At 44.8% G+C, this 12,531-nt stretch overlaps 1 protein-coding gene and 1 long non-coding RNA gene across 2 annotated transcripts; both read left to right on the top strand.

The window, feature by feature from the left end:
- Positions 1 to 5,584: 5,584 nt before the first annotated feature.
- LOC108704350 lies at positions 5,585 to 7,000 on the top strand. Its single transcript, XR_001933574.2, has 2 exons — positions 5,585 to 6,340; positions 6,835 to 7,000. It is a non-coding gene; the product is annotated as an uncharacterized LOC108704350 (long non-coding RNA).
- A 2,880-nt stretch (positions 7,001 to 9,880) lies between these two features.
- On the top strand, positions 9,881 to 10,825 carry sp4-c (sperm-specific basic nuclear protein). Its single transcript, NM_001087761.2, is given in 2 exon segments — positions 9,881 to 10,173; positions 10,668 to 10,825. Coding segments are annotated over 2 exon segments (240 nt in total). The 5' UTR covers positions 9,881 to 9,947; the 3' UTR covers positions 10,682 to 10,825.
- The last annotated feature ends 1,706 nt before the right edge of the window (positions 10,826 to 12,531 follow it).

Raw genomic sequence — 12,531 nt, forward strand, 5'->3', positions numbered from 1 at the left:
TAATAAAAAAACACAGCTTTGTGCGTGGGACTAGAACTCTGATGGAAGCTGGCAGGGAAAGGGGCAATGAGTCTGTGACTCAAGCAGTGGGTGGGACTACAACACTGATGGACCAGTAGGAGGTGCAATGAATCTGACTCAAGCAGTGGGTGGCACTACTACACTCTGATGGTAAGCGGTAGTGCGTCTGCGACTCAAACAGTGGGTTGGACTAGCATATGCTGATGGGAAGGGGTAGGGACTCTGTGACTCTAGCAGTGGGTGGGATTAGCACACTGTGATGGGAAGGGGCAGGGAGTATCTGACTCAAGCACTGGGGGCGGGACTAGCACTCTGATGGGAAGGGCTAGGGAGTCTGTGACTCTAGAAGTGGGTGGGACTAGAACACTATGAAGGGGTATGGGCAGGAAGTCTGACTAGGAGTGGGTGGGACTAAAACACTATGAGGGGAAGGGGCAGGGAGTCTGCGACTCAAACAGTGGGTGGGATTAGCACACTGTGATGGGAAGGGGCAGGGAGTATCTGACTCAAGCAGTGGGCGGGACTAGAATTCTGATGGGCAGGGGTAGGGAGTCTGTGACTCTAGAAGTGGGTGGAACACTATGAAGGGGAATGGGCAGGAAGTCTGTGACTAGGAGTGGGTGGGACTAAAACACTATGAGGGGAAGGGGCAGGGAGTCTGTGACTCCAGCAGTGGGTGGGACTAGAACACTCTACAGCAGTTTACAGTGAAAGGGACAAGGAATCATTGGAAACAGCAAAGGGCTGAAATAAAACGAGGTGCATATAGAAAAAACTAATTTTATTTGCAGGAACTCATTGATGAAATACAGACCACACAGTGATATTTAGTACATTATTACCATTATAATACAAAGGAATCTCTTGCATGAATTGAACTTGTATTTAAACAATCTGTTCTCATTTGCAGCCCCCCAATAATGGCAGAGATTTACTGAACCCCCAAAACAAACAATGTTTTTTACTGGGTTACACAATTCTGCCTGAGCTCAGTAAAACCCAGACCACAGAAGTGATTTACAGTAGAACCCCCAGTTTAAGTTTTTCAGGGGACCAACATTAGGGAAATGCATTATGTATTATATATTGGAGGCACCGAGAAAAAAAGCTGCGTAAAATGAGGCGACAACTGAAAATCAGGGGGATGTAACTGAGGTTTCACTGAATATCCCCACAGTAGTCAGTTCTGAGCTCCAGCCACTAGATGGCGCATTATCACTCATCTGTATCACAATAACTACAATTCAGGGGTGTCCAAACTTTTTGCAACGAGGGCCAGATTTGGTGAGGTGAAAATGTGTGGGGGCCGACCATTGAGTCTGACATCCATTCCAAGGTAACTAACTTGTGATCAGGGTCATTCACTCCTGGAGATGGCGCTTACACGGCTTTAGGAAGTGGAGTCTGTTTGGACTTATTCTCCTCATTTAAACAAGGAATCGAGTAGCCGTAGCATTGATATTTGGGCACATTAGTGAAATGATCTGCCACTTGGTCTATACTGCTGCCTGTGAGCTGAAGGTGTTAATAATAGACACGTAGTGGAACGTAGAGACGCACCGCTCTCATATACTTCTTTAGGGCTGAAGGTGCAATAGACGTACTGACGTGCCAGTACAGTAAACTAAAGAAGTATATGAGAGTACGTGTCTGCGCGATTCCTGATTGCCCTGTGCTGGGGGCCTCATTATTATTCATTTTATAACAGAGGCTGAGGGCCTGTGTAAATTTGAAAAAGGGCCAATTGGCCTGCGGGCCGGACTTTGAACATGTCTGGACTACATGTATCTGAATGATTTGCCTTCTTTTTCTGATGCTGTCCAGTTTTCAAATGGGGGTCACTGACCCCAGCAACCAAAAATCAAATGCTCTGTGAGGCTACAATTTTATTGTTAGTGTTACTTTAAATTACTTACCTTTCTATTCAGACCTCTCCTATGCATTCAAATAACTCCTTAGTTGCTAGGGTAATTTGGACCCTAGCAACCTGATAGCTGCTGAAATCCCAAACTGAAAAGCTGCTGAACAAACAATGAAATTTAAAAACACACACACAAATAATAACTATGGGAAGCACAATTCATCAGGAACAGCCCCTAAATTTGCTTATTAACTGTACAGAGAGATCCCATAAAATTATGGCAGCATAGGTATTCCCTGTACTAAGCACAATTCAGCAGGAACAGCCCCTAAGTTTTCTCATAGTCTGTACAGAGAGTTCCCATAAAAGTATGGCAGCATAGGTATTCCCTGTACTAAGCACAATTCAGCAGGAACAGTCCCTAAATTTGCTCATAGCCTGTACAGAGAGATCCCATAAAAGTATGGGAGCATAGGTATTCCCTGTACTAAGCACAATTCAGCAGGAACAGTCCCTAAGTTTGCTCATAGTCTGTACAGAGAGATCCCATAAAACTATGGCAGCATTTACATTACAGTTATATTATGCAGTTTTGGTCTCCGGGCATTAAAGGGACATTACTGAAATAGAGGAGGGTGCTTTATGGGGGTACTGGAGGTGCTATAGACAAAACTCCCAGAGGGGATTTGCTGGGCACAAAAATGGAGGGGCTGAACTACAGCTCCCAGTATGCTTTAACCCTTTATAATATATTGGAGTAAGCAGGGAGTTTTCCAGATATATTTAGTAAGTCACAGTTGAGTAACAATATTATATAAGGTTTATATGCCCTTGAATCCAGTATCTTAATGACAAGACTAGGTGCTTTCACCCACATTTGGTACAGTCCAATATACACTCATTGGGCCCCATGTGACTTTAGTGTGGGTGACATCACTAACTGACAAGTGACACAACTGTTACAGAGGAGCATTTACCTGCCGAGCATTTCCAGCAACTCCCTCAGACCCAGAAGCCTCTTTGTCAGAACCAAAACCAGAAAATGAGCAAAGTGAGTGGCGGGTCCAGAAGAACCAGGGCAAGGAGGCCAATGAGCAACCGGAGAGGAAGGCGCAGCCAAAGTGCAGCTCACCGTAGCCGTGCTCAGCGCCGCAGGAGGAGAACCGGTACCACTAGACGGGCCAGAACCAGTACAGCCAGACGGGCCAGAACCAGAACAGCCAGAAGATCTGATCTCACCAGAATGATGGCAAGAGACTATGGCTCAGGTATGTTTCTTATAGACAGGTTTCTCCCTAGAGCTGCTTGTATTGCAGATACAGAAATCTCAGATCACAGCTATAGGATGTACCCAGTCTGTAGTGTAGGCTTTTTTCCCCTTTATTTAGGGTTTGAAGCCCATTTTTTGGTTGATTTTGGTGCTTTCCTGCAGCAGCCTCCTCATTGGTACCGTTTGTCAGTTGTACATTTGAAATGTCTGCCTCAATAGTGATGAGTCCCAGTCTCTCCCTTTTTATTCTCTGCACTGGTGGTTGTGACTCCTGAAAGAGTCATGCAGTCATGTTACAGTTTTCAGGAGTCAGAAATAAAATAAGGAAGGGGAGCTACAGTAGCAAGCATTATATATACATTTATAGCATAGAGACATAGATTGTAGCAAACAGCTCTGTCACTAGGGGGCGCTATTGTACAACTCTGGATTTACTTGTAGCTGTGACTGATTGAACTGAAGTCTCACACTGATTCTGGTTTCTTTCTTACAGATTATCGCAGTTAAACCACTGAGGAGCCTGCGGGGTCCCCACTCCCATGAGCCATGAGACACTGTGATCTGCTGCTGTGGCTGCTGCGCAACATCCAAAGTCCACATCAATGAAATCACCTCTGTTCCCCACCAAACAGCACAAATAAAACTGACAGCAAATGCAGCTTGTGTTACTCAGTCATTTCATACCCTAGGGGTAAGGTCACACTGGGCATTTTGGGGAGATTTAGTCGCCAGGCGCCCAGTGTGACCTTACCCTTCAGGGGAAAGTAAATCATATAATTTCTATTTAATAAAAAAACACAGCTTTGTGCGTGGGACTAGAACTCTGATGGAAGCTGGCAGGGAAAGGAGCAATGAGTTTGGGACTCCAGCAGTGGGTGGAACTAAAAAACTCTGATGGAAACTTACAGTAGGAGGGTCAAGGAGTCTGTGACTCAAGCAGTGGGTGGGACTACAACACTGATGGACCAGTAGGAAGTGCAATGAATCTGAATCAAGCAGTGGGTGGCACTACTACACTCTGATGGGAAGCGGTAGGGCGTCTGCGACTCAAACAGTGGGTTGGACTAGCATATGCTGATGGGAAGGGGTAGGGACTCTGTGACTCTAGCAGTGGGTGGGATTAGCACACTGTGATGGGAAGAGGCAGGGAGTATCTGACTCAAGCAGTGGGCGAGATTAGCACTCTGAAGGGAAGGGGTAGGGAGTCTGTGACTCTAGAAGTGGGTGGGACTAGAACACTATGAAGGGGAATGGGCAGGAAGTCTGACTAGGAGTGGGTGGGACTAAACAGTATGAGGGGAAGGGGCAGGGAGTCTGTGACTCCAGCAGTGGGTGGGACTAGAACACTCTACAGCAGTTTACAGTGAAAGGGACAAGGAATAATTGGAAACAGCAAAGGGCTGAAATAAAACGAGGTGCATATAGAAAAAACTATTTTATTTGCATGAACTCAATGATGAAATACAGACCACACAGTGATATTTAGTACATTATTACCATTATAATACAAAGGAATCTCTTGCATGAATTGAACTTGTATTAAGACTGACAAAGCAAATGCAGCTTGTGTTACTCATTTCATACCCTAAGGGTAAGGTCACACTTGGCATTTTGGGGAGATTTAGTCTCCTGGCGACACACGCGGTGATTCGTTTTCCGAAGTTGCCTCACGAGGAAACTTCGGGCGACTTCAGAAGACGAATCGCTGCAAGTGATTAGCGCCGGCGATTTCTAATTTTAGCCAACGCAGAGTGAGGGAAGGCGTTTGGGGAGATTGGCCGACGCAAAGACTAGTCGATTAGTCGCCAGGTGACTAAATCTCCCCTAAAACGCCCAGTGTGACCTTACCCTTCAGGGGAAAGTAAATCTAAAAATATTACTAACACCTTCAGCTCACAGGCAGCAGTATAGACCAAGTGGCAGATCATTTCACTAATGTGCCCAAATATTACTGCTACGGATACGCGATTCCTGATTGCACCGTGCTGGTGGGCCAAATTATTATTATTAATTTCATAACAGAGGCTAAGGGCCGTTGTAAATTGGAAAAAGGGCCACAATTGGCCAGCGGGATGGACTTTGGACATGCCTGGACTACATGTGTCTGAATGATTTGCCTTCTTCTTCTGATGCTGTCCAGTTTTCAAATGGGGGTCACTGACCCCAGCAACCGAAAAACAAATGCTCTGGGAGGCTACAATTTTATTGTTAGTGTTACTTTAAATTACTTACCTTTCTGTTCAGACCTCTCCTATGCATTCAAATCACTCCTTAGTTGCTAGGATAATATGGAGCCTAGCAACCTGAAATCCCAAACTGAAAAGCTGCTGAACAAACAATGAAATTTAAAGAACAAACACACACAAATAATAACTATGGCAGCATAGGTATTCCTATGTACTAAGCACAATTCAGCAGGAACAGCCCCCTTAGTTTGCTCATAGTCTGTACAGAGAGATACCATAAAACTATGGCAGCATTTACATTACAGTTATATTATGCATTTTTGGTCTCCGGGCAGTAAAGGGACATTACTGAAATAGAGGAGGGTGCTTTATAGAGGTACTAGAAGTGCTATAGACAAAAACCTTTGGCAGAGGGGATTTGCTGGGCACAAAAATGGAGGGGCTGATGTTGCTTAACTACAGCTCCCAGTATGCTTTAACCCTTCATAATATATTGGAGTACACAGGGAGTTATCCAGATATATTTAGTAAGTCACAGTTGAGTAACAATATTATATACGGTTTATATGCCCTTGAATCCAGTACCTTAATGACAAGACTAGGTGATTTTACCCACATTTGGTACAGTCCAATTGAGTCTCATTGAGCCCCATGTGACTTTAGTGTGGGTGACATCATTAACTGACAGAACTGTTACAGAGGAGCATTTACCTGCCAAGCATTTCCAGCAACTCCCTCAGACCCAGAAGCCTCTTTGTCAGAACCAAAACCAGAAAATGAGCAAAGTGAGTGGCGGGTCCAGAAGAACCAGGGCAAGGAGGCCAATGAGCAACCGGAGAGGAAGGCGCAGCCAAAGTGCAGCTCACCGTAGCCGTGCTCAGCGCCGCAGGAGGAGAACTGGTACCACTAGACGGGCCAGAACCAGTACAGCCAGACGGGCCAGAACCAGAACAGCCAGAAGATCTGATCTCGCAACAATGATGTCAAGAGCCTATGGCTCAGGTATGTTTCTTATAGACAGGTTTCTCCCTAGAGCTGCTTGTATTGCAGATACAGAAATCTCAGATCACAGCTATAGGATGTACCCAGTCTGTAGTGTAGATTTGTTTTCCCTTTATTTAGGGTTTGAAGCCCATTTTTGGTTGATTTCGGTGCTTTCCTGCAGCAGCCTCCTCATTGGTACCGTTTGTCAGTTGTACATTTGAAATGTCTGCCTCAATAGTGATGAGTCCCAGTCTCTCCCTTTTTATTCTCTGCACTGGTGGTTGTGACTCCTGAAAGAGTCATGCAGTCATGTTACATTTTTCAGGAGTAGGAAATAAATTAAGGAAGGGGAGCTACAGTAGCAAGCATTATATATACATTTATAGCATAGAGACATAGATTGTAGCAAACAGCTCTGTCACTAGGGGGCGCTATTGTACAACTCTGGATTTACTTGTAGCTGTGACTGATTGAACTGAAGTCTCACACTGATTCTGGTTTCTTTCTTACAGATTATCGCAGTTAAACCACTGAGGAGCCTGCGGGGTCCCCACTCCCATGAGCCATGAGACGCTGTGATCTGCTGCTGGGGCTGCTGCGCAACATCCAAAGTCCACATCAATGAAATCACCTCTGTTCTCCACCAAACAGCACAAATAAAACTGACAGCAAATGCAACTTGTGTTACTCAGTCATTTCATACCCTAAAGGGGAAAGTAAATCCAAAAATAAAGTTTTGCCTAATGAAAGAAAAATATATTTCTATTTAAGAAATAAACATCTTATAGAGGGCAATGGGTGGGACTAGAATGGAAGCTGGCAGGGAAAGGGGCAATGAGTTTGGGACTGTTGCAGTGGGTGGAACTAGAACACCCTAAGGGGGAGGGAGCCTGTGACTCCAGCAGTGGGTGGGACTAGAACACTCTGATGGAAACTTACAGTAGGAGGGGCAAGGAGTCTGTGACTCAAGCAGTGGGTGGGACTACTCAACTCTGTTGGAAAGGGCTAGGGAGTTTGTTACACAAGCAGTGGGTGGGACTAGACCACTGATGGGAAGGGGTAGGGAGTCTGACTCTATCAGTGGGTGGGACTAGTTGAGGGGAAGAGGTAAGAAGCCTGTGACTCTAGGAGTGGGTGGGACTAAAACACTCTAAGGGAAAGGGACAGGGAGTCTGTGACTCCAGCAGTGGGTGGGACTAGAACACTCTACAGCAGTTTACAGTGATAGGGACAAGGAATCATTGGAAATGGCAAAGGACTGAAATAAAACAAGGTGCATATAGAAAAAAATAATTTATTTGCAGGAACTCAATGATGAAATACAGACCACACAGTGATATTTAGTACATTATTACCATTATAATACAAAGGAATCTCTTGCATGAATTGAACTTGTATTAAGACACTGGGGTCCATTTATCAACACTGGGCAAATTTGCACATGGGCAGTAACCCATGGTAACCAATCAAATAGCTGCATTCATTGTTCTACTTGCAGCTGGCTTTAAAAAGCTACTCACTGATTGGTTACTATAGGTAACTGCCCATGGGCAAATTTGCCCAGTTTTGATAAATGAGCCCCAATTTGTTCTCATTTGCAGCCCCCCAATAATAGCAGAGATTTACTGAACCCCCTAAACAAACACTGTTTCTTACTGGGTTACACAATTCTGCCTGAGCTCAGTAAAAGCCAGACCACAGAAGTGATTTACAGTAGAACCCCCAGTTTAAGTTTTTCAGGGGACCAACATTAGGGAAATACATTATGTATTATATATTGGTGGCACCACAAAAAAAGCTGCGTAAAATGTGGTGAAAACTGAAAATCAGGGGATTTTAAATTGAGGTTTCACTGTATATCCACACAGTAGTCAGTTCTGAGCTCCAGCCACTAGATGGCGCATTATCACTCACCTGTATCACTATCTGAATGATTTGCCTTCTTCTTCTGATGCTGTGAAGCTTTCAAATGGGGGTCACTGACCCCAATGGCCAAAAAACAAATGCTCTGTGAGGCTACAATTTTATTATTAGTGTTACTTTTAGTTACTTACCTTTCTATTCAGACCTCTCCTATGCATTCAAATCACTCCTTAGTTGCTAGGGTAATTTGGACCCTAGCAACCTGATAGCTGCTGAACAAACTGGAAAGCTGCTGAACAAACAATGAAAATTATAAAACAAAATTATAAAAAAAAACCCCACACACACAAATAATAAAAAAAAAACGCAGAGCAATTGCAAACTGTTTCAGATTATCTCTCTGTACGTCATAATAAAAGTTAACTAAAAGGCCAGTCCCATCTGGAGTGTTTTTTTACAGATTATTTCCCCTTTGTCATATACATAACTGATGGAACAATTAAGCAAATATCAAAATACTTATAGGTAAACCCCACCATCATTGGACTATCTCTTGCTACATAGAGGCAAATGGATTCAGACCTGGGGTGGGGTATATATATATATAATTATTATAACTTAATTATAGGATTTATATTACAAAATATGCAAAACCTTCTGTGTCCCCCAGAGACTAAACTGTGGGAGGAGTCAAGCCCACAAGTAGGAATAAGAGCACAGCATAGGCATTCTCCTGTACTAAGCACAATTCAGCAGGAACAGTCCCCTAAGTTTGCTCATAGTCTGTACAGAGAGATCCCATAAAACTATGACAGAATAGGTATTCCCTGTACTAAGCACAATTCAGCAGGAACAGTCCCTAAGTTTGCTCATAGTCTGTACAGAGAGATCCCATAAAACTATGGCAGCATAGGTATTCCCCTGTACTAAGCACAATTCAGCAGGAACAGTCCCTAAGTTTGCTCATAGTCTGTACAGAGAGATCCCATAAAACTATGGCAGCATAGGTATTCCCTGTACTAAGCACAATTCAGCAGGAACAGTCCCTAAGTTTGCTCATAGTCTGTACAGAGAGATCCCATAACACACAATTCAGCAGGAACAGTGTAATTTCCTGTTGTTTCATAGAAACTGAGCATGTTAAGGATCTTCCTCTTAGTATTATGCCTTTTCAATGGTTCTGTCCCACTGTTCTGGGGCATTAATAGTAAATATGGAAATTACTTTGTGTGCATTTATAATACTATGTAAATAAAAATCTCTATACAGTGAGTGTGTTCTTGTGTATCTTCATGTGAAACTTGTAGTTCCATTGTACAGTTTTGGGCCCCCCGGGCACAATAGGGAACTTACTGAAATAGAGGATTTATGGGGGTGTTATATACAGAAGCCCTTTGGCAGAGAGGATTTGCTGGGTATGAAAGGGGAGGGACTGATGTTGCTGAACTACTCCTCCCAGTATGCTTTAACCTTTTATAATATATTGGAGTAAGCAGGGAGTTATCCAGATATATTTAGTAAGTCACAGTTGAGTAACAGTGTTATATACCCTTGAGTCCAGTACCTTAATGCCAAGACTAGGTGCTTTCACCCACATTTGGTACAGTCCAATATACACTCATTGGGCCCCATGTGACTTTAGTGTGGGTGACATCATTAACTGACAAGTGACACAACTGTTACAGAGGAGCATTTACCTGCCGAGCATTTCCAGCAACTCCCTCAGACCCAGAAGCCTCTTTGTCAGAACCAAAACCAGAAAATGAGCAAAGTGAGTGGCGGGTCCAGAAGAACCAGGGCAAGGAGGCCAATGAGCAACCGGAGAGGAAGGCGCAGCCAAAGTGCAGCTCACCGTAGCCGTGCTCAGCGCCGCAGGAGGAGAACCGGTACCACTAGACGGGCCAGAACCAGTACAGCCAGACGGGCCAGAACCAGAACAGCCAGAAGATCTGATCTCACCAGAATGATGGCAAGAGACTATGGCTCAGGTATGTTTCTTATAGACAGGTTTCTCCCTAGAGCTGCTTGTATTGCAGATACAGAAATCTCAGATCACAGCTATAGGATGTACCCAGACTGTAGTGTAGGTTTGTTTCCCCTTTATTTAGGGTTTGAGGCCCATTTTTGGTTGATTTTGGTGCTTTCCTGCCGCAGCCTCCTCATTGGTACCGTTTGTCAGTTGTACATTTGAAATGTCTGCCTCAATAGTGATGAGTCCCAGTCTCTCCCTTTTTATTCTCTGCACTGGTGGTTGTGACTCCTGAAAGAGTCATGCAGTCATGCTACATTTTTCAGGAGTAGGAAATAAAATAAGGAAGGGGAGCTACAGTAGCAAGCATTATATATACATTTATAGCATAGAGACATAGATTGTAGCAAACAGCTCTGTCACTAGGGGGCGCTATTGTACAACTCTGGATTTACTTGTAGCTGTGACTGATTGAACTGAAGTCTCACACTGATTCTGGTTTCTTTCTTACAGATTATCGCAGTTAAACCACTGAGGAGCCTGCGGGGTCCCCACTCCCATGAGCCATGAGACGCTGTGATCTGCTGCTGTGGCTGCTGCGCAACATCCAAAATCCACATCAATGAAATCACCTCTGTTCCCCACCAAACAGCACAAATAAAACTGACAAAGCAAATGTAGCTTGTGTTACTCAGTCATTTCATACCCTAAAGGGGAAAGTAAATCCAAAAATATAAATATAAAAATAAACATCTTATTGAGGGCAATGGGTGGGACTAGAACTCTGATGGAAGCTGGTAGGGAAAGGGGCAATGAGTTTGGGACTCCAGCAGTTGGTGGAACGAGAACACTCTGATGGAAACTTACAGTAGGAGGGGCAAGGAGTCTGTGACTCAAGCAGTGGGTGGGACTAAATCACTCTGGTGGAAACTTATAGTAGGAGGGGCAAAGAGTCTGTGACTCAAGCAGTGGGTGGGACTACTCAACTCTGATGGAAAGGGATAGGGAGTTTGTTACACAAGCAGTGAGTGGGACTAGAACACTGTTAGGCAAAGTGGCAGGGAGTCTGTGACTCTAGCAGTGGTTGGGACTAGCACAATGATGGGAAGGGGTAGGGAGTCTGACTCTTATCAGTGGGTGGGACTAGAACACTATGAGGGGGAAGGAGCAGGGAGTCTGTGACTCCAGAAGTGGATGGGACTAAAACAGTCGGAGGGGAAGGGACAGGGAGTCTGTGACTAGGAGTGGGTGGGACCTAAAACACTATGAGGGGGAAGGGGCAGGGAGTCTGTGACTCTAGAAGTGGGTGGGACTAAAACTCTCTGACGGGAAGGGACAGGGAGTCTGTGACTAGGAGTGGGTGGGACCAAAAACACTATGAGGGGGAAGGGACAGGGAGTCTGTGACTCTAGAAGTGGGTGGGACTAAAGCTCTCTGAGGGGAAGGGACAGGGAGTCTGTGACTCAGGCCCGGACTGGCAATCTTTCTCTTCCGGGCAAATGCACGAGGGGCCGCTCTATAGTTTGTTGAAATGGGCCGCTCCTCACCTGGAACACAGCACTGATTGCCTCCGAAGTTTTTTCATTACACCCGGCGGGCTCTAGGACCGGTCCTCCATCCTATATCCCATCCTGGCACTTCCCCTCCCACTCCTCACTTCTGTTCTTGTGCTGCTGCTGAGTGAGTGTCCCAGCTCAGCATGGAGTACTCAGTGAGGGAATTAAGGCCCCCGCAGTGGGGGTGGGGAGGAAGTTCTGTCCATTCCTGTCCTGAAGGGCCTGGGACCACCTCCGCACTGCAGAGTCACCAGGTGCCTTCTTTACGCCACTGCTCAGTGCCCAGGCTTCTCTGTGCCCGGCTCACACGACACCTATAATCTTCTAGCTCAGCCCAGGATACAAATAGTGTGCGGGAAAACTGCGGCTTCACTCCTCGTTATATATGTAATGTACCACTACTGTAACTGATACGGATATCAGAAGTCACTGAGAGGTTGTTCTGTGACCATATAAAGGCACAAGGCTGCAGGCTGAGTTATACAGGGAACTCTGAGTATCACTCATGTATTATAAGGGATAATGTACCCCCTACTGTAAATGATAAGGATATTAGAAGTCACTGAGGGGTTGTTCTGTGACCATATAAAGGCACAAGGCTGCAGGCTGAGTTATACAGGGAACTCTGAGTATCACTCATGTATTATAAGGGATAATGTACCCCCTACTGTAAATGATAAGGATATTAGAAGTCACTGAGGGGTTGTTCTGTGACCATATAAAGACACAAGGCTGCAGGCTGAGTTATACAGGGAACTCTGAGTATCACTCATGTATTATAAGGGATAATGTACCCCCTACTGTAAATGATAAGGATATTA

Source organism: Xenopus laevis, chromosome 3L (assembly GCF_017654675.1).
Source record: "Xenopus laevis strain J_2021 chromosome 3L, Xenopus_laevis_v10.1, whole genome shotgun sequence".
In the NCBI taxonomy this organism is placed as follows: Eukaryota; Metazoa; Chordata; class Amphibia; order Anura; family Pipidae; genus Xenopus; species Xenopus laevis.